This window comes from Salvelinus fontinalis, chromosome 17 (assembly GCF_029448725.1).
Source record: "Salvelinus fontinalis isolate EN_2023a chromosome 17, ASM2944872v1, whole genome shotgun sequence".
Classification (NCBI taxonomy): domain Eukaryota; kingdom Metazoa; phylum Chordata; class Actinopteri; order Salmoniformes; family Salmonidae; genus Salvelinus; species Salvelinus fontinalis.
In genome coordinates, this window is record NC_074681.1 from 6,583,621 (window position 1) to 6,605,808 (window position 22,188).

Consider the following 22,188-nt stretch of genomic DNA (forward strand, 5'->3'; position numbering starts at 1 on the left):
ATGATGTCTGAGTGTTGGAGTGTCCCTCCTGGCTATCTGTAATAATGTCTGAGTGTTGGAGTGTGCCCCTGGCTATCTGTAATGATGTCTGAGTGTTGGAGTGTCCCTCCTGACTATCTGTAATGATGTCTGAGTGTTGGAGTGTCCCCCCTGGCTATCTGTAATGATGTCTGAGTGTTGGATTGTCCCTCCTGGCTATCTGTAATGATGTCTGAGTGTTGGAGTGTCCCCCCTGGCTATCTGTAATGATGTCTGAGTGTTGGAGGGTCCCTCCTGGCTATCTGTAATGATGTCTGAGTGTTGGAGTGTGCCCCCTGGCTATCTGTAATAATGTCTGAGTGTTGGAGTGTGCCTCCTGGCTATCTGTAATGATGTCTGAGTGTTGGAGTGTCCCTCCTGGCTATCTGTAATGATGTCTGAGTGTTGGAGTGTGCCCCTGGCTATCTGTAATGATGTCTGAGTGTTGGAGTGTCCCTCCTGGCTTTCCATACATTTTAAAAACAAGAAAATGGTGCCGTCTGCTTTGCTTAACGTAAGTAATTTGAAATGATTTACACTTTTACTTTTGATACTTAAGTATATTTTAGCAATTACATTTTCTTTTGATATTTAAGTATATTTTATACTAAATAGTTTTAGACTTTTACTCAAGAAGTATTTTACTGGGCTACTTTTACTTGAGTCACTTGCTATTAAGGTATCTTTACTTTTACTCAAATATGACAACTGGGCACTTTTTCAATTGTCATAGATATCATCCACCTCCATGGCGTCGACCCCTGTGACGTCGACCCCTGTGGCGTCGACCCCTGTGGCGTCGTCTTTATCAAAGAGGAACTGGTGGAAGGTTCTCTGCTCTCCCTGATCTGTAGCTGAAGTGTTACTGTCGAACGGCAGCTTCTCCTGAAAGGCCTTGACCAGGCTGGCTTTATCAGACTGTGTCTTGACTCTTTCCATCACTACGTCTAATTTCTGACTCCTGTGGCTCAGGAATCCCTGTAGCACATCAACTCGTTTCCTACGCACCTCTTGGATGATGATCTCCTCAAGTATGCCTGACAGGGGAATAGCATACTCTTTGATACTCTGGGTTTTCTGTCCTTCACCCGGGTAGGAGTAGCCTCCTGTATGCATAGCTATCAGCTGGCAGTACTCATTGAAAACTGGAGAGCCAAAGGCACCGTGGAATAAACAGCTGTCATAAATAATCTTTTTTGTGTCCCTCGGTAGATGTGTGATGTCCCATTTCTCCTCTAAACATCTTCTCTTTATGACATGAAGAAATTCCTTATTTTCTGTTAAATGTTTTTCTACAGCTTGTTCGAAATCTCCACGTTGAATGATAAAGCAGGGGTCTGTCTTTTTCACCCCGCCCTCGGGGTGACCGATGATGAAGATTCCACCATCTGGAGACGGAAAGCTGAAGGTGTCCAGCAAGCTTAAAGGCAAGGTGATGTCAGGATCTGAGCTAAGCTCCAGCAAAGCAAAGTCAACATTCCCAGAATCATCTTTTCCATAGGCTACAACCTCACTTTGCACTGGTATCTGCTGCGTTTTCTCACCCAGGTCTTCAAAGTCAAACGTGACCGTTACAGATTGTTGCAGCGTGTTAGTTATCGGCTCATAGATTTCCTGGACAACATGGGCGTTTGTAAGGATGAACTTGTCAAACAGAAGGAAGCCAGTTCCTGTTGCTGTCCCTTCAATTCTCACCTGACAAACAGAAGCACTCAGCTCCATTAGTATCTTCACTTTCTTCACCTCTTGGAAGCCCTGTGTTTTCTTTCCAAACTCTACTCTTAAGAATTGTTGCACGTCTGAAGGCTTTTTCAAATTCTCTCTCTCTTTCAAGTGATCTTCCAAGCCTGCATATTGGGAAGGCAGGATGTTTAGGATCTCTTTAGAGTTTGGAATCTCTTGCCGTTTTTGCTTCACCACCAGAGAACTACCATCTTTTCCTGCCTCCTTTGACTGCAACTGTGTTTGAACTGTGTCTGTTGTGGTAGGATTCTGAGGAGAGAGAGCTGCTTCCGATGTTCCACCAGGGGGGACGGACAGCTCTTCAGTTGGTGTGTTGTCCCAATCCTCAAGACTATCTGGCTGTGGCTGAGATACACGACCGATACGTTTTACCTTCACAACCAACATTTCACCTTCACGACCTTGATGACTTTTCCCATCAAGACCATCAACTGTCTGGGACATCTCTGTGTTGACACTCGTCTCTGGCTCAGAAAGAACACAGCGTGTTTTCAAGATGGTTTTATCAAATCGCCCATCTCTCCTCAAGGCTTGCTTCACCTTTTCCCCTTTGTATCCGTACACACAGACATACTTCACTTTCTTCCTTAGCTCTGGGTTTTTCATTACTTTCGTTTTAATATTTTGTCCACCCTGAGTTTCAACACAGAAAGTCATTAACTTGTCAGGTTGTATTTTTTTGCGGGGGTTACTCTGTTTGTAAAGGCTCTGGGTATCTGGAGAACTGCCGTTTGGAACTTTGATGAAGCTGACTGTCACTAGCTCATCGTTATCAATTAAATGGCAGGGGAAATGTGTACTGACAGCTGCCCTTCGCTCTTTTTCTCTTTGGATGACAATTTCCATCCCCTGTTTTTTCTTTGTCATGTTCTCGAACTCCGGGCTTGTTCGCAGTGCACCCAGGACCGTTCCATGAGTATGGCATGTAACTCTGTATTGTTTGTATTCGAAGCGGTATCGGAAGGAATGGCTTTCATCGTGTGCTTCTTTCTGTGACAGAAGAGATGTAAGTGTTAAGTCTCTGGGGATTAGAACCACAGTCTCCCTCTCAGGACACCAATGTCAACCACCAAATTGGTTATAGTAACCAATTTATGTGTTCTTGCAAGTGGCTGACTGTACAAATCCTCACTTATCAGTAGCTGCATTTTGTCAGTACGACCAGATTTTGTTTGGAGAACAAACAAAAGATATCTCAGTTTCAAGGTCTCAGCTTAGAGAGGAGAAGCCTCGTAAGGTATCACATGTTACGAACCAGTATTGGTCGGTCACATGTTACGAACCAGTATTGGTCGGTCACATGTTATGAACCAGTATTGGTCGGTCACATGTAATGAACCAGTATTGGTCGGTCACATGTTACGAACCAGTATTGGTCGGTCACATGTTACGAACCAGTATTGGTCGGTCACATGTTATGAACCAGTATTGGTCGGTCACATATTACAAACCAGTATTGGTCGGTCACATATTACAAACCAGTATTGGTCGGTCACATGAATAGAACAAAATGGTAATGATTCAGTAATTATGCTAAATCATGCAAATATAAACTTGTCTGTGTATAGCCGTGTATAAGACAACTTCTGGGTCTTAACAGGCAGAGCTCCTGATTTACATATGTACTAGCACGCTGACAATAAACAATGCTTTATTTAAAGATTGACTTTGAGTGTCTCTGTGTAAGAATTTCCACCACAGTGTACAAAAAGAATAGCGTTCCAAAGAAGTCAGAAATAAGTTGTACAATATTTAAAGTGTAACTGCTGAAGCAAGTCACACTAATAAAATAAAACTAAGATTAAAAGTAATATGACAGAGTGTGTGTGTCACCTTGGCATCAGATCCTGGAGATTGGTCAGGAGTTTGTTGCTGGTTGTTTGAAGTGTTACTTGGACGTGTAATCTTCTGTAATATAGAAAAACACCATCACATTTTGTAGGTTCTGACGGTGACTCAAGTTGTAGAAAGTTGGTTTGGTAGAACTCCTTTCAAAATACCTTCACAGATGTGTCCAGATTCGGTTGTGTCTTCTCTCTATCATCCATGGTCTTATGTTCAGGCAACAGCACAGTACAATTCTGCCAGCAGTACACACACAAAAAAAAAAGTTTGCCTTTTGTGTGGTTGTTTTTTAGTTGAGTGTGTAAAAAGGTATTGATTTCAGGTCCATGGATAGTACCAGGTCATTTAAAGCTGTGTTGCTGGATATGTACCACAGCCCCCCTCCAAAACTATCCGTATTTGTTTAGTAGAGACCTGACTGAGTATTTTCCACCCCAGTTTATGAGACAGGTAGTAACATTTTTATTCTACAAGCCAATAAGTATCTCATATACTATGTATTGCAGTGAATGGAGTGGGTGGAGTGAGGAGTCACCAGTACTCTGTATTAAACCTGTTGCCCAGCAGTGGGTAGAGTGAGGAGTCACCAGTACTGTGTATTAAACCTGTTGCCCAGCAGTGGGTAGAGTGAGGAGTCACCAGTACTGTGTATTAAACCTGTTGCCCAGCACAATAGATCCATTTAAGTTTTGCAGATTCTATTAAGTAATTCCAATAACAAACATTTGTTATAGTGTATTTCTTTAAATATACACCAGGGCTCTCTAACCCTGTTCCTGGAACGCTTACTGTCCTGTACGTTCACTCCATCCCCAGTGAGAGAGATACCGTCCTGTACGTTCACTCCATCCCCAGTGAGAGATAACGTCCTGTACGTTCACTCCATCCCCAGTGAGAGAGATACCGTCCTGTACGTTCACGCCATCCCCAGTGAGAGATAACGTCCTGTACGTTCACTCCATCCCCAGTGAGAGAGATAACGTCCTGTACGTTCACTCCATCCCCAGTGAGAGATAACATCCTGTACGTTCACTCCATCCCCAGTGAGAGAGATACCGTCCTGTACGTTCACTCCATCCCCAGTGAGAGAGATACCGTCCTGTACGTTCACTCCATCCCCAGTGAGAGAGATAACGTCCTGTACGTTCACTCCATCCCCAGTGAGAGAGATACCGTCCTGTACGTTCACTCCATCCCCAGTGAGAGAGATACCGTCCTGTACGTTCACTCCATCCCCAGTGAGAGCGATAACATCCTGTACGTTCACTCCATCCCCAGTTGTAAACTAGCCTGGTTCAGCTTATCAACCAGCTAATTATTAGAATCAGGTACGTTAGATTAGGTTTGGAGTGAAAACCTACAGGACGGGAGCTCTCCAGTAACAGGGTTGGAGCGCCCTGGCCTACACAACAGCTTTCAACATACCAGTATTTGTGTACATTTAAAGAAATGCTGGTATACATTTTTATTTCACCTTTTATTTAACTAGGCAAGTCAGTTAAGAACAAATTCCTATTTTCAATGACAGCCTAGGAACAGTGGGTTAACTGCCTTGTTCAATAAATACAATATTAAAAATAAAATATGTCAAATGATCATTTATTTCATTTGGTTGCAATGCTGTGAAAAACAGCTGTACTGCACAGGTGCAAAAAAAATATATATTCCCAAAGTTTAGCATGTCTTTGCAGCGGGACTCTTATTTTGAAGAAAACAAATCTACATTCATGCCGCCAGCATAATATCCTGCTGCTAGGAGAACGGTAAATCAACTACGGAAGAGTATTAGGGCCAAGCGAAGAGAAAACCAAAAATTATGTACTTAAAGGTTGACTTTGGGCAAAAACAACGGCTTTAAACTGTATAACCGATCAATACCCCATCATGCCAGGTCATTTAATGTTTAAAAATAACAAAATGGCTGAATAAGATATTTAGCTACAGAAGTGCCATTTCTTACAGATCTCTACAGCTTTAGTCCAAAAACAAATCCTGTGAAATGACGTCAACACATACTGGAGGGCGGTGGAGGCTGCTGAGGGGAGGACGGCTCATAATAATGGCTGGAAAGGAGCGAATGGAATGGCATCAAACAAATAGGAAACCATGTGTTTGATACTATTCCACCTATTCCGCTCCAGCCATTACCATGAGCCCATCCTCCCAAATTAAGGTGCCACCAACATCCTGTGTTGGAGAAGTTACTGGATAGCTTAGCTAACAAACTAGCTACAGTGGCTAGCTTAGCTAACAAACTAGCTACATTGGCTAGCTTAGCTAACATACTAGCTACATTGGCTAGCTTAGCTAACAAACTAGCTACATTGGTTGCTGCGCACATGACCAGAAAAACACATGGATGAACCACTTACGCCACACCCCATTTCTGTCAAAATTGAGAAAGAGGCTGAGTAGGACATTTTTTTGTACCCAAAGTTCACCTATTTTTTTTTAAACAAATATATATTTAAAAAAATGCATGAATAACACTTAAAATTCTCAGAATGTTGAGAATAAAGTTGTATTATTTTGAGACTAGTCTAAATTAAACTTAGAGAATAAAGTCCAAATATTTCAAGAATAAAGTGTACATTTAATTTCAAGAACATCATTCCTCCTCAGACCTTACTCCTTAACTAGTCAAGTGTCAACCCTCCCCTAGTCAAGTATCACCACCCCTCCTAAACCCTCCCCTAGTCAAGTATCACCCCTCCTCCTCACCCCTCCCCTAGTCAAGTGTCACCCCTCCTCCTCACCCCTCCCCTAGTCAAGTATCACCACTCCTCCTAAACCCTCCCCTAGTCAAATATCACCCCTCCCCTAGTCAAGTATCACCACTCCTCCTAAACCCTCCCTGTCAGTTATGGAATGAGTTCCTAATATGTATTCCGTACCTTGCTGATCCCAGAGGTCACGTGATTATGGCTGAGAAAAATATCCTGCTGTAGCCTCCTCCCTCCAAAATGTTTGACTTTATTCTCAATTTTATAAAAAAATATTCTGAAAATATTTGTACTTTATTCTCGAATTATTGCGACTTTAACTCAATTGTATTTTTTCTCCAATTAATTGTGATTTATTCTCTTAAGTATTTCGAGTTTTTGATAGCACCCTCTATGCAATGTATTTTTCCCCCATCTTTACTGGCCCTATTTCAGGCTGTATCACATCCGGCCGTGATTTGGAGTCCATTAGGGCGGCGCACAATTGGCCCAGCGTCGTCCGGGTTTGACCGGTGTAGGCCGTCATTGTAAATAAGAATTTGTTCTTAACTGACTTGCCTAGTTCAGTAAATGTTAAATAAATAAATGGATTATTCATCTAAGTGCTTTCCTTCTTGACTCTTAGTGGGCGTTCATTACAAATTGGTTTGGTGCGGTTTTCTGAACTCTGGTGCGTTTACCCCCTTAGTTCGGACTGTTCGGTTCATTTGGACTGGTGTGCACACTATACTGTAACAAAGAGTCGAACTCTGATTCGAACTATAGTTAAAAAATATTTGCGAAAACGCACTTTAAAAAAAAAAGTAGGCTTCAGCGCGGAACATTTTTCTTGAACATTTGATTAAACTATGGTTTACATTAATCAACATTAATACATGTCTTACCTGATTCAAAATCGTATCATATGTTTTAGGATACCAAAAGCTCGTACTCTGTCACTGTGAGAAGAAAACAGGATATCAGCCATCTGATAGACCTACAAAATGGCGCGATAAGATTTGGAACAGAGCAGCTGTGATGAAAGGTGCTCGATCAAGGACAGCCTTCTTTATACTAACACTGTGCATACTTGAACGATGTATTCATATATCAACATATAGCTTTCTTTATTGATAATTCATATTTCTGGATTTACGCATGTCATGACAGTCTTGACCAGAAAAACAAACCTGTTTCACTCCGAGATCATAACAGCGGGATACTTACCGGATAGTTCTTCCAAAACGACAGGACAGTCCCCGCGAACTGTGAGCAGAATAAACTATTATCAAACGCTGTGTTGATGACCTGGGCAGAATAACATTAAATGAAACCAGCAGATCCTCTGCGAACACGTCAGAAAGATGATCATGAATTTTATTTTTCGCGGGCAGTGGTTTAAATAGTCCCGCAATAGGGGAAGTATCGGGTAACCGACCACGATTGGTTGATCAAATCGCCCTGTTCAAGACTCACCACTGAGCGACTTTTACAATCTTCCGCAGACCAAAAAAGGCAATGATGTGTATCAAATATTGTTTAGATATATATTTTTTAATCACAAAATCTTCAACTCTCTTTTTTGGTGTTCCTTGAGCTCGAATTAAATGATGTAGGTTATATCTGCTGGAACGCAGCCAGGCTGAACACCGGTAACAGTGCTCACTAGACCTGCACCTGACTAGCAACCAACTCACCTGCGAGCTAATGTCCTTCATCCTCAGGCTTTTCTCCAGATCTCTTGCTGGGTTGGTTTGTAATTACTCCGGTTAGGGCTGTTTAAATTGGAACTGGCTGCATTTTTAGAAACATGAAATCTTATTAAAATCGGCTAATAAACACCCCAAGGAAATATCTGACAAGCGAGCACTTAATTGTGGTAATTTTCAACATTTTGATAAATTCTTACTATATGTAATTCCCAAACATTGTAAGGCAATTGTGAAAATCAAATGCATATTTGATCAAGAAGGAGAGTGATGGAGCGCTGCATCAGATGACCTGGCCTCCACAATCAAAAAGCATTCCTGATGAAGCTGGTTGAGAGAATGCCAAGAGTGTGCAACGCTGTCATCAAGGCAAAGGGTGGCTAAATATAAAATATATTTGTTTAACACTTTTTTGGTTACTACATGATTACATATGTGTTATTTCATAGTTTCGATGTCTTCACTATTATTCTACAATGTAGAAAATAGTACAAATAAAGAAAAACCCTTGAATGAGGTTTGTCCAAACTTTTGACTGGTACTGTATACTTTCATATAAACTCAGCAAAAAAAGAAGTGCCCCTTTTTCAGGACCCTGTCTTTCAAAGATAATTCGTAAAAATCCAAATAACTTCACAGATCTTCATTGTAAAGGGTTTAAACACTTTTCCATGCTTGTTCAATGAACCATAAACAATTAATGAACATGCACCTGTGGAACGTTCGTTAAGACACTAACAGCTTACAGACGGTAGGCAATTAAGGTGACAGTTATGAAAACTTAGGACACTAAGAGGCCTTTCTACTGACTCTGAAAAACACCAAAAATGATGCCCAGGGTCTCTGCTCATCTGCGTGAACGTGCCTTAGGCATGCTGCAAGGAGGCATGAGGACTGCAGATGTGGCCAGGGCAATAAATTGCAATGTCTGTACTGTGAGACGCCTAAGACAGCGCTACAGGGAGACAGGACGGACAGCTGATCGTCCTCGCAGTGGCAGACAACGTGTAACACCTGCACAGGATCGGTACATCCGAACATCACACCTGCGGGACAGGTACAGGATGGCAACAACTGCCCGAGTTACACCAGGAACGCACAATCCCTCCATCAGTGCTCAGACTGTCTGCAATAGGCTGAGAAAGGCTGGACTGATGGCATGTAGGCCTGTTGTAAGGCAGGTCCTCACCGGCAACAACGTCGCCTATGGGCACAAACCCACCGTCGCTGGACCAGACAGGACTGGCAAAAAGTGCTCTTCAGGTCGGATTTGCGTTTATCGTCGAAGGAATGAGCGTTACAGCGAGGCCTGTACTCTGGAGCGGGATCAATTTGGAGGTGGAGGGTCCGTCATGGTCTGGGGCGATGTGTCACAGCATCATCCGACTGAGCTTGTTGTCATTGCAGGCAATCTCAACGCTGTGCGTTACAGGGAAGACGTCCTCCTCCCTCATGTGGTACCCTTCCTGCATCATCCTGATGTAGGCCACTGTGTTCTTGGGGACCTTTAATGCTGCAGACATTTTTTGGTACCCTTCCCCAGATCTGTACCTCGTCACAATCCAATATCCCAGAGCTCTACAGACAATTCCTTCAACCTCATGGCTTGTTTTTTTTTGTCAGAAATGCACTGTTAACTGTGGAACCTTATATAGACAGGTGTGTGCCTTTCCAAATCATGTCCAATCAATTGAATTTACCACAGGTGGATTTCAATCAAGTTGTAGAAAAAGCTACATTTCAAAGTCTCATAGCAAAGGGTCTGAATACTTGTGTAAAGGTGTCCGTTTAAAAAAAATAATGACATTTGCAAAAAAATTCTAAAGACCTGTTTTCACTTTGTCCTTATGGGGTATTGTGATGTCATCATGGGGGTATTGTGATGTCATCATGGGGGTATTGTGATGTCATCATGGGGCATTGTGTGAAGATGGATGAGGGAAATGTTTTATTTAATCCATTCTAGAAAAAGGCTGTAACATAAAACAGAATGTGGAAAAAGTCAAGGGGTCTGAATACTTTCCAAATGCACTGTACCTCGATATTATATACAGAGTACATCTCTTATATACAGAGTACATCTCTTATATACAGAGTACATCTCTTATATACAGAGTACATCTCTTATATACAGAGTACATCTCGGACATTGAGTATGTCGCTACTATCAGAATATAGTCAACTGTTTACTTATAAATCAATGCAGTCATATTTCCGCCAAATTCTCCTTTTTAATTTAAATGTTTCTCATCAAAATGCAAACTTTCGCTCCACCCCTCCAATATGTTCCCCCCCTCCAATATGTATCTTTTGGTATACTGGCCCATTTATCCTAAAGAGACTGCAGTGTAGAGCTTATAGGTTCCAGTGTGTCATCCTGAATGTGTATCTGGGGGAAAAAGTAAGGATGCTTTTAACTTTTCTATACATGTTTATTATACTACAGTTTTTGATAGACTGGTTTAGACATTTGTAAATGTACAGTAAAGAAAAATCAGATGTACAGGGTTTTTGGCTTTTCATACAGATACATTTTTTTTTAATAATTGATGTCCAAATGTTGAAATGAAAAACAAACATGATTTTTCTGAAAATCCAGCCACGTTCAGGACTGATTTAAATGGATGTTTGTGTTGACTCAATCCACACGACGGCAGAATATTGTCTGCAGAGTAGTTGGTTTCCTCTCGTCACCATTGGCGAGCTTGTTTAGTTTTGTTTCTGTATACATGCAGTACGAGTTCTGGTAGAAGTATGTTTCATTGAAAAACAAAATGCTACCGTCAAGTCTAAACCTTTGGGTATTCGCACACCTGAAGTAATGCCAAGGGGGGAAAAAGTCAAAGGGTGTATTCACTAGTGCACACCGTAAGCAAACGGAAAAAACGTTTTGCAACAACAAGAGTTTCTATTGGACCATTTTAGGTAGGTCCCGCCCCGTTTCGTTTGGTTCCAATACATCCATGGAAAATCGAGGGACCAAAATAATCTTTAAAATGTTGCCTATTGAAGTTGCACACTGCAGTGTGAGGATAAGGAAATCACTGACACCCATGTCGATGATCATCTCTCCAGAAAACTGGGTGCTGTTCATTAGGGCACGTTACAGAAAATATTTTGCAAAAGAGACCAAAAGAGTGTTTCTTATTGGACAACTCCAACTCAGGCTGACACAACGGGGCTGTATTAATTACCTGCAAAACGTTTTGTAGTGGAAAATGAAAACAAGTGTTCCTTATTGGACAGGTAGTTCAGTTAGTCCCTTCCTGTTCTTCCGTTTGGTGCCTAATGAACACGACCCAGGAGGAATGAAAACCTCCAACAATAACCATTTTAATGTCATTTGTCCATAGCAGTTTATTTATTCATTGTCCTCGTTATACTACGTCCTCAATACTGTCTGCCAACCACATTTATTTTATCTTTACAATAAAATTACTATTATTTAATACATATAGTATACAAACGTATACCTTAATGATGTTTGTCAATACATCTCCTGCAGATATTCATGCGTGATTGTCTGAGTTTACAGATGAGACTGTCTATCTATCGTAGCACTGGTCGATCATATCGTAGGCATTTTGTTTTATACCAACAAAACCACAATGGTCATGTCTCAAGTACTTAATAATATATTGTATTGATCTTTGTTTACACACACCTTCAGATTTACCGTCATTATTTTTACGAAATGTCAGCATGTCTATGGGGGGGGGGGGGGGGTTTGTTCCGCCAAATTTATCGACAAAAATAATATTGACAGATCAAAAATAAGACCTTACAGTTTCTCATTCTCAAGAACAGAACTACATAATTCTTACAAATCTGTTTAGGTCCTTATCCACACAGCAGAGGGCAGTCCTGGGCTGGGCCCCAGATCTGTTTAGGTCCTTATCCACACAGCAGAGGGCAGTCCTGGGCTGGGCCCCAGATCTGTTTAGGTCCTTATCCACACAGCAGAGGGCAGTCCTGGGCTGGGCCCCAGATCTGTTTAGGTCCTTATCCACACAGCAGAGGGCTTGGTTTGCATCCCAAATCTATGGACCCCTATCCCCTATATAGCTCACTACTTTTCACCAAAGGCCTATGGGGTCAAGTCGTGCCCTAAATAGGGAATAGGATGCTGTGCTGTATCTCTGCTACAGGAGGATCTAGTGAGACAACTACAATTGTGCTGCCTAGAAAACATTCCAACAACAACAACTAGAGCAAACAAACTGTAGTCCGTCCATGTCCGGAAATAACGAATCTGGTCATCATTGGATAAAGCTAAAGAGGCCAGACTGAAGACCCGAGGAGAGTCCTTCCTTCTCTTGCATCCTTCCTTCAATCATTCCTTAAACACTTCCTTCCTCTGTGAAGAGGTGTGCCTGCAGGCACCGCATCAACAGGAGGATGCTTCCTCTCTCTCCACTTATCTGAGTTTTTTTAATCTTCCTAGCTCACCGGACCGCGTGAAGTCCCTGTCAGCGGAGATAGAAGCGCTGTTTCATCAGGCAGAGCTCTGGACACCTCTCCGTCAGGTCCTCAGAGCACCCTATGCTACAACAAGTCCTTCAGAGAATACATTTCCCAGAGTACAGTGCTTCTGCTTTGTCCTCTAGCTACCACAGTGGAACTGGAATGCTACTCAGACTTCCTGGATCATGTGATCTGGTCCAAGGACAGAGAAGAGATGGTGCATAGGTGGAGTGGAGGGACGCTAGCTAGCTGGTAGCTAATCAGCAGAGCTAGCTGTCCGTCTGGTGAAGGGATAGCAACATGAGCTAGCTGGTAGCTAACCAGCAAAGATAGCTGTCCGTCTGGTGAAGGGATAGCAACATGAGCTAGCTGGTAGCTAACCAGCAGAGCTAGCTGTCCGTCTGGTGAAGGCATAGTAACATTAGCTAGCTGCCCTGCTCAGTTTTCAGCCCCTCTCTGAAGGGATGGGAGGCGAGGCAGAATGGGAGGGGAGGGGGGGGGGGGGGGGGGGAAGAGGTGGTGGCGGAGAGAAAGGGAGAACCAGGAGACAGGGGGGGGGTCCGTTGCATCCGTCTCCTAGGAAATAATCTCCAGGATGTAGAAAACCAGCTCCATGATGACAGGGCCCTCACTGAGTTGACACGCCCCGCTGTGGATGACAGGGATCAGGGTACTATCCAGGTCACTCAGGTAATGGGGGAGGAGAGGCTGGCCGTTACTGCCCGCCAGGTAACCCACCTAGGAACAGGACAGACACAGGTAGTTATTATTGATCGATCTATTGATCTATTGTCGTGGAAATTACCACTTGAAGTCAATCTTAAATGAATCATTTTTTAAACTGTCAGAGCGCGGGAGAGGTTCCAACCAACTCAATGAACCATAGTGAACGTCTGTCAGAAGCTCTAACGGGACAGTCCCGTTAGTTCCCTTATATACTGACAAGTCATATTTGCATGATTTAGCTTATTCATCTATTCATAATTAATTAACGTTTGTTTCATTCATGTGACCGACCAATGCCACACGAGGCTTATTCTCTCCCAAGCTGAGACCTTGAAACTGAGATATCTTTCGTTCTCAAAACAAGGTCTGGTCGTACTGCCAAATTGCAGATACTGATAAGTGAGGATTCGTTCGTTCAGTCACTTGCATGAACACAGACATTGGTTACTAGAACAGCACATGATTAGAAGAAAGAAATGTGTTATTAAAAAAGCACAAGTTTAAAATGTCCATCACACTATCCTGGACGTGCACACACACACACAGGTTAGTGTAGAACACAGCTACATTACTCTGTCACCTAGTCCGGAACCAAGTCATCACAAACAGCTTGTTGCTTCACAGGTTGTTGTTTCTTACCCTGGTTTAGAAGATAATTAACGGATGCTCTGGCTGCCCTGATTGGCAGAAATCAATTCAATTGCATTTAACCCTTGCTCTGCTGTCACAAGGGACTCTGGATTGTACCTTTGATGAGAATATATTAAACTCCCCCCCCCCCTCCCCTATGTACCTGCTCTGAGTCGAGGGTGACCCGTAGGCTCAGCTTGGCCATGCCATCCTCCTTCAACAGTTTCAGGTGCGGGCACAGCGCCACACAGAACGCCCTCGCCACGTTCTCCGTCAAGCGGCTGTGATCAGCAGGGTCACTCAGACCGTTGGGCTGAGCCTGGTCATCACTCTGGAGGTAGAACACCTGGAGGGAGGGAGGGAGGGAGAGGGAGAGAGAGAGAGAGAGAGAGAGGAGAGAGAGAGAGAGAGAGAGAGAGAGAGAGAGGAGAGAGAGAGAGAGAGAGAGAGAGAGAGAGAGAGAGAGAGAGAGAGAGAGAGAGAGAGAGAGAGAGAGGGAGAGGGAGAGGGAGAGGGAGAGGGAGAGGGAGAGGGAGAGGGAGAGGGAGAGGGGGAGGGGGAGGGAGAGGGAGAGGGAGAGGGAGAGGGGGAGGGAGAGGGGGAGAGGGAGAGGGAGAGGGAGAGGGAGAGGGGGAGGGAGAGGGGGAGAGGGAGAGGGAGAGGGAGAGGGAGAGAGAGAGAGAGAGAGAGAGAGAGAAATTCGACATCAATATTTCTTACACCAATCCATTCCTTTTAAATCCATGAAGGGGAATGAACGAGTGCACACCTCTGGGGAGAAGGGAGGATGACAACACGTCACATACCTCTGTCCAGCGGATGACCTTCCCGTTGGCCTTGAACTCTGACCCTTGGAAGATCTTCACACTAGTGATGGACTCCATAGACTTCCCATCGATAGGACTGATCACTCTGTGGGTGGGGGGGGTTTAGTTAAAACATTTACTGTCAGTCATAGAAAGACGCAAGAAAGGCAGAGAGTAGTTGATTTTATATTTTTTAAGGGACCAGATCGATGCCTAACCTCCAGCCACTCCTGTCGATTGAGACATGATTGGATCATTGGAAGAAATATGGCAACATTACCTTGTCATCCCCCCCAATCAGAAGGCACGATTAAGCTAAATGGCTTATATCCATCCAATCCCCTCAGATCTATAGGAGTGTAGGGACTAGGGGTTGATATCTATCTAATCCCCTCAGATCTATAGGAGTGTAGGGACTAGGGGTTGATATCTATCTAATCCCCTCAGATCTATAGGAGTGTAGGGACTAGGGGTTGATATCTATCTAATCCCCTCAGATCTATAGGAGTGTAGGGACTAGGGGTTGATATCTATCTAATCCCCTCAGATCTATAGGAGTGTAGGGACTAGGGGTTGATATCTATCTAATCCCCTCAGATCTATAGGAGTGTAGGGACTAGGGGTTGATATCTATCTAATCCCCTCAGATCTATAGGAGTGTAGGGACTAGGGGTTGATATCTATCTAATCCCCTCAGATCTATAGGAGTGTAGGGACTAGGGGTTGATATCTATCTAATCCCCTCAGATCTATAGGAGTGTAGGGACTAGGGGTTGATATCTATCTAATCCCCTCAGATCTATAGGAGTGTAGGGACTAGGGGTTGATATCTATCTAATCCCCTCAGATCTATAGGAGTGTAGGGACTAGGGGTTGATATCTATCTAATCCCCTCAGATCTATAGGAGTGTATGGACTAGGGGTTGATATCTAATCCCCTCAGATCTATAGGAGTGTAGGGACTAGGGGTTGATATCTATCTAATCCCCTCAGATCTATAGGAGTGTTGGGACTAGGGGTTGATATCTAATCCCCTCAGATCTATAGGAGTGTTGGGACTAGGGGTTGATATCTAATCCCCTCAGATCTACAGGAGTGTAGGGACTAGGGGTTGATATCTATCTAATCCCCTCAGATCTATAGGAGTGTAGGGACTAGGGGTTGATATCTAATCCCCTCAGATCTATAGGAGTGTAGGGACTAGGGGTTGATATCTAATCCCCTCAGATCTATAGGAGTGTAGGGACTAGGGGTTGATATCTATCTAATCCCCTCAGATCTATAGGAGTGTAGGGGTTGATCACCCCTTATTGAAGTTGAGGTCATCTATCCACTGTATGTGTACGTGTTCCTCCCTTCTCCCTGCCTCTCCCTCCAATTCCTCCCTTCCTCTCCCTGCACTCCATCCCTCTCTCCCTGCCACTCCCTCCATTCCTCTCTCCCTGCCACTCCCTCCCTCCCTGCCACTCCCTCCCTCCCTCTCCCTCTACTCCCTCCCTCCCTCTCCCTCTACTTCCTCCCTCCCTCTCCCTCTACTTCCTCCCTCCCTCTCCCTCTACTTCCTCCCTCCCTCTCCCTCTACTTCCTCCCTCCCTCTCCCTCTACTTCCTCCCTCCCTCTCCCTCTACTTCCTCCCTCCCTCTCCCTCTACTTCCTCCCTCCCTCTCCCTCTACTTCCTCCCTCCCTCTCCCTCCTTCCCCCTTACCCCTTGTTGAAGTTGATGTCATCTTCTATCCACTGTATGTGAACATGCTCCTGGCCGTCCTCCTGGTCGACCAGGCCACAGGTGATACTGAAGTCCTTCATGTCCCTCAGGGCTTGCCGTAGAGCGTCCATAGTCTCTCCTGTGATCTGCACCATCACACCGTCTACAGGGGAACCACAGGTATATCACACCCCCCCGTCTACAGGTACAGTGGGGACAACAAGTATTTGATAACCTGCAAAATCAGCAGTGTTTCCTACTTACAAAGCATGTAGAGGTCTGTAATTTGTATCATAGGTACACTTTGACTGTGAGAGTCGGAATCTAAAACAAACATTCAGAAAATCACATTGTATGATTTTTAAGTAATTAATTTGCATTTTATTGCATGACATAAGTATTTAATCACCTACCAACCAGTAAGAATTCCGGCTCTCACAGACCTGTTAGTTTTTCTTTAAGAAGCCCTCCTGTTCTCCACTCATTACCTGTATTACCTGCACCTGTTTGAACTAGTTACCTGTATAAAAGACACCTGTCCACACACTCAATCAAACAGACTCCAACCTCTCCACAATGGCCAAGACCAGAGAGCTGTGTAAGGACATCAGGGATACAATTGTAGACCTGCACAAGGCTGGGATGGGCTACAGGACAATAGGCAAGCAGCTTGGTGAGAAGGCAACAACTGTTGGCGCAATTATTAGAAAATGGAAGAAGTTGAAGATGACGGTCAATCACCCTCGGTCTGGGGCTCCATGCAAGATCTCACCTCGTGGGGCATCAGTGATCATGAGGAAGGTGAGGGATCAGCCCAGAACTACACGGCAGGACCTGGTCAATGACCTGAAGAGAGCTGGGACCACAGTCTCAAAGAAAACCATTAGTAACACACTACGCCATCATGGATTAAAATCCTGCAGCGCACGCAAGGTCCCCCTGCTCAAGCCAGCGCATGTCCAGGCCCGTCTGAAGTTTGCCAATCATCTGTCTGATGATCCAGAGGAGGAATGGGAGAAGGTCATGTGGTCTGATGAGACAGAAATAGAACTTTTTGGTCTAAACTCCACTCGCCGTGTTTGGAGGAAGAAGAAGGATGAGTACAACCCCAAGAACACCATCCCAACCGTGAAGCATGGAGGTGGAAACATCATTCTTTGGGGATGCTTTTCTGCAAAGGGGACAGGACCACTGCACCGTATTGAGGGGAGGATGGATGGGGCCATGTACCGCGAGATCTTAGCCAACAACCTCCTTCCCTCAGTAAGAGCATTGATGATGGGTCGTGGCTGGTTCTTCCGGCATGACAACGACCCGAAACACACAGCCAGGGCAACTAAGGAGTGGCTCCGTAAGAAGCATCTCAAGGTCCTGGAGTGGCCTAGCCAGTCTCCAGACCTGAACCCAAGAGAAAATCTTTGGAGGGAGCTGAAAGTCCGTATTGCCCAGCGACAGCCCCGAAACCTGAAGGATCTGGAGAAGGTCTGTATGGAGGAGTGGGCCAAAATCCCTGTTGCAGTGTGTGCAAACCTGGTCAAGAACTACAGGAAACGTATGATCTCTGTAATTGCAAACAAAGGTTTCTGTACCAAATATCAAGTTCTGCTTTTCTGATGTATCAAATACTTATGTCATGCAATAAAATGCAAATTAATTACTTAAAAATCATACAATGTGATTTTCTGGATTTTTGTTTTAGATTCCGTCTCTCACAGTTGAAGTGTACCTATGATAAAAAATTACAGACCTCTACATGCTTTGTAAGTAGGAAAACCTGCAAAATCAGCAGTGTATCAAATACCCACTGTCCTCAGATACTTCTCCCCACCACCACACTCCATTAACACCAGGAATGATATGGTAAAAAATAGGTGGGTAATTTAAACCCTGAGGACAGTGGGTAATTTAAACCCTGAGGACAGTGGGTAATTTAAACCCTGAGGACAGTGGGTAAATAGGTGATACCTGTAAAACCAAAACCACTAATCTAGCGTAACAGGTGGGTACATCCGATTCACAAAATAACAAGGTGGGTAAACTGGAGTACCTTCAACGATGCTGGTCTTGGCCAGGTGTCCTGCCTTCAGAGAACCACTGAACACGAAGAAGCAGGCTCCGGTCACTGGAGAAAAAACAACAAATACTGGTTTTAAATACGACATTTCCATTTAAATCGTAAGCCATCTGAAGGGGCGGGATTCAACACTAACGCCATCTAAGGGTTTTGTTAGTCCACTTCCCAGACTATGACTCCCCGTTGTTGTGTGTCTACCCTACCTTTGCGTGGTTGATGGTGAATGCTGATGGCCTGTGTCTGGTAGTTTCCGTCATCGTTCTGAACACACACCAGGTGGGAGTCGGCCCGCTCGTTGAAACACGCCCCCATGGCCAAGACGTGCTCATTGGACTTGTTCATAGCCTTCATTAGCTGAAGGGGACATGGGACATAAATACTTGTGCATAGCCTCCATTAGCTGGAGGGGACATGGGACATAAATACTTGTTCATAGCCTCCATTAGCTGGAGGGGACATGGGACATAAATACTTGTGCATAGCCTCCATTAGCTGGAGGGGACATGGGACATAAATACTTGTTCATAGCCTCCATTAGCTGGAGGGGACATGGGACATAAATACTTGTTCATAGCCTCCATTAGCTGGAGGGGACAGAGAATATGGTTGTGTCATTAAAGGTCCAATCTGTAATGTCACCAGACTAACCCAGCCACTTTTTCATAGCAGGGGTAGAAATAAAATTTCATTAGTCTCTGTTGTAGCTGTGAGAAAAAAACGAATATTTCATTAAAACAATAGCATGCCAGTAGAGGAATGGGGTTGAGACAAAGACCCTCTGAACCAGATCAGTTCTGAACTGCCCGTTCAAACCTGGTTACAGTATGAACAGGTATCTAAACCAGTTCTGAACTGCCCGTTCAAACCTGGTTACAGTATGAACAGGTATCTAGATCAGATCTGAACTGCCCGTTCAAACCTGGTTACAGTATGAACAGGTATCTAGATCAGATCTGAACTGCCCGTTCAAACCTGGTTACAGTATGAACAGGTATCTAAACCAGTTCTGAACTGCCCGTTCAAACCTGGTTACAGTATGAACAGGTATCTAAACCGGTTCTGAACTGCCCGTTCAAACCTGGTTACAGTATGAACAGGTATCTAAACCGGTTCTGAACTGCCCGTTCAAACCTGGTTACAGTATGAACAGGTATCTAAACCGGTTCTGAACTGCCCGTTCAAACCTGGTTACAGTATGAACAGGTATCTAAACCGGTTCTGAACTGCCCGTTCAAACCTGGTTACAGTATGAACAGGTATCTAAACCAGTTCTGAACTGCCCGTTCAAACCTGGTTACAGTATGAACAGGTATCTAAACCAGTTCTGAACTGCCCGTTCAAACCTGGTTACAGTATGAACAGGTATCTAAACCAGTTCTGAACTGCCCGTTCAAACCTGGTTACAGTATGAACAGGTATCTAAACCAGTTCTGAACTGCCCGTTCAAACCTGGTTACAGTATGAACAGGTATCTAAACCAGTTCTGAACTGCCCGTTCAAACCTGGTTACAGTATGAACAGGTATCTAAACCAGTTCTGAACTGCCCGTTCAAACCTGGTTACAGTATGAACAGGTATCTAAACCAGTTCTGAACTGCCCGTTCAAACCTGGTTACAGTATGAACAGGTATCTAAACCAGTTCTGAACTGCCCGTTCAAACCTGGTTACAGTATGAACAGGTATCTAAACCAGTTCTGAACTGCCCGTTCAAACCTGGTTACAGTATGAACAGGTATCTAAACCAGTTCTGAACTGCCCGTTCAAACCTGGTTACAGTATGAACAGGTATCTAGATCAGATCTGAACTGCCCGTTCAAACCTGGTTACAGTATGAACAGGTATCTAGATCAGATCTGAACTGCCTGTTCAAACCTGGTTACAGTATGAACAGGTATCTAGATCAGATCTGAACTGCCTGTTCAAACCTGGTTACAGTATGAACAGGTATCTAAATTAGATCCAATTTTTTTAGATTTTTTTCCTGAGGACTTGGCTGATTTCTTTTGATTTTCCCATGATGTCAAGCAAAGAGGCACTGAGTTTGAAGGTAGGCCTTGAAATACATCCACAGGTACACTTCCAGTTGACTCAAATTATGTCAATTAGCCTATCAGAAGCTTCGAAAGCCATGACATCATTTTCTGGAATTTTCTAAGCTGTTTAAAGGCACAGTCAACTTAGTGTATGTAAACTTCTGACCCACTGGAATTGTGATAAAGTGAATTATAAGTGAAATAATCTGTCTGTAAACAATTGTTGGAAAAATGACTTGTGTCATGCACAAAGTAGATGTCCTAACCGACTTGCCAAAACTATAGTTTGTTAACAAGAAATTTGTGGAGTGGTTGAAAAACGAGTTTTAATGACTCCAACCTAAGTGTATGTAAACTTCCGACTTCAGCTGTATCTGTGATTGACATTTCTAAACTGTAATTCACAAGGAAGAAAACAAGTGAGAATCTGGAGCGTTTTAGACTGACTGTGTTAAGAGCGTTCATACAAGCTGTTGTCAAACCAGGCCACGCTTCATATCCCAGGGTTCCTATATGTTAGAGTGGCAGTAGCCACGCACAAACGCTTCATATCCCAGGGTTCCTATATGTTAGAGGGGCAGTAGCCACGCTGAGAAACTATACATTTAGTAACACCGGCTTACAGGGAATAACGAAACCTTCTGTGCCAAATTGCAGACATCTTGGTTAGCCTGGAATCATGACAGCTAATGTCACATACATTGTATCAATGCAGGCAGGTCCAGACTGAATCAGTGAAGTTTAACCAGAATGATAATTCAGTGTGGATTTCAGGCTACATAATGTCTGTTAAGGTTCATATGAGAACTCTCATTAGATTTAGTCTAGTCTTTCAGACTAAAATATCATTAAGTCATTTGAATAACAATTTAGTCTAGTTATTGTCAAAATTACATAAACAGCGGGCCATTTCAGTAAACTAAATTCCCTTTCATTTTAGTCACGTCACATTTATATTGTCTCATTAACCTATAGTAAACATACATCACTGACTACCTGGTCCCTACCAACAGAGCCTGGTCCCTACCAACAGAGCCTGGTCCCTACCAACAGAGCCTGGTCCCTACCAACAGAGCCTGGTCCAAACCAACAGAGCCTGGTCCTGATTAAACATCCTATTCTCTTCCCAACAGCAGAAATATGAATTCCTAAATTCAGCCTACAGAGATATTTAAGTCCAGAGGTAGTACAGGAGATAATGACTGTATCACCCAGTAATGTAGTGGAGTCACTAAACCTCCAGATAATGATTATAACACCCAGTGATGTAGTGGAGTCACTAAACCTCCAGATAATGACTGTATCACCCAGTGATGTAGTGGAGTCACTAAACCCCCAGATAATGACTATCACCCAGTGATGTAGTGGAGTCACTAAACCCCCAGATAATGACTGTATCACCCAGTGATGTAGTGGAGTCACTAAACCCCCAGATAATGACTATCACCCAGTGATGTAGTGGAGTCACTAAACCTCCAGATAATGACTGTATCACCCAGTGATGTAGTGGAGTCACTAAACCTCCAGATAATGACTGTATCACCCAGTGATGTAGTGGAGTCACTAAACCCCCAGATAATGACTGTATCACCCAGTGATGTAGTGGAGTCACTAAACCTCCAGATAATGACTGTTTCACCCAGTGATGTAGTGGAGTCACTAAACCCCCAGATAATGACTGTATCACCCAGTGATGTAGTGGAGTCACTAAACCTCCAGATAATGACTGTA

General features: G+C 43.8%; 2 protein-coding genes across 2 annotated transcripts in view; both read right to left on the reverse strand.

The window, feature by feature from the left end:
- Positions 1–276: 276 nt before the first annotated feature.
- Positions 277–4,148, reverse strand: LOC129813641 (serine protease FAM111A-like). The gene is made up of 3 exons (XM_055866011.1): positions 3,762–4,148; positions 3,595–3,669; positions 277–2,751 (listed from the first exon to the last, which is right to left on the reverse strand). The coding sequence occupies exons 1-3, from the start codon at positions 3,807–3,809 to the stop codon at positions 739–741; spliced, it is 2,136 nt and encodes a 711-aa protein (XP_055721986.1). The 5' UTR covers positions 3,810–4,148; the 3' UTR covers positions 277–738.
- An 8,866-nt stretch (positions 4,149–13,014) lies between these two features.
- Positions 13,015–22,188, reverse strand: part of LOC129813642 (zinc finger FYVE domain-containing protein 9-like) — a 74,663-nt gene continuing 65,489 nt past the window's right edge. Inside the window, exons 14-19 of the mRNA XM_055866012.1 lie at positions 18,627–18,777; positions 18,397–18,471; positions 16,350–16,512; positions 14,644–14,749; positions 14,001–14,183; positions 13,015–13,219 (exon numbers count right to left, since the gene is read on the reverse strand). Coding sequence (XP_055721987.1) covers positions 13,058–13,219; positions 14,001–14,183; positions 14,644–14,749; positions 16,350–16,512; positions 18,397–18,471; positions 18,627–18,777 — 840 coding nt within the window. The 3' untranslated portion in view covers positions 13,015–13,057. The remainder of the gene's footprint in view (positions 13,220–14,000; positions 14,184–14,643; positions 14,750–16,349; positions 16,513–18,396; positions 18,472–18,626; positions 18,778–22,188) is intronic.

Bases quoted from the DNA above. Each gene is read 5' to 3' on its own strand.
- LOC129813641 (XM_055866011.1), bottom strand. From the start codon at position 3,809: ATGGATGATAGAGAGAAGACACAACCGAATCTGGACACATCTGTGAAG. The intron at 3,670-3,761 runs GTATTTTGAAAG...TCTATATTACAG, and splicing joins ATCTGGACACATCTGTGAAG to AAGATTACACGTCCAAGTAA. The intron at 2,752-3,594 runs GTGACACACACA...CTTCTGTCACAG, and splicing joins CTCCAGGATCTGATGCCAAG to AAAGAAGCACACGATGAAAG.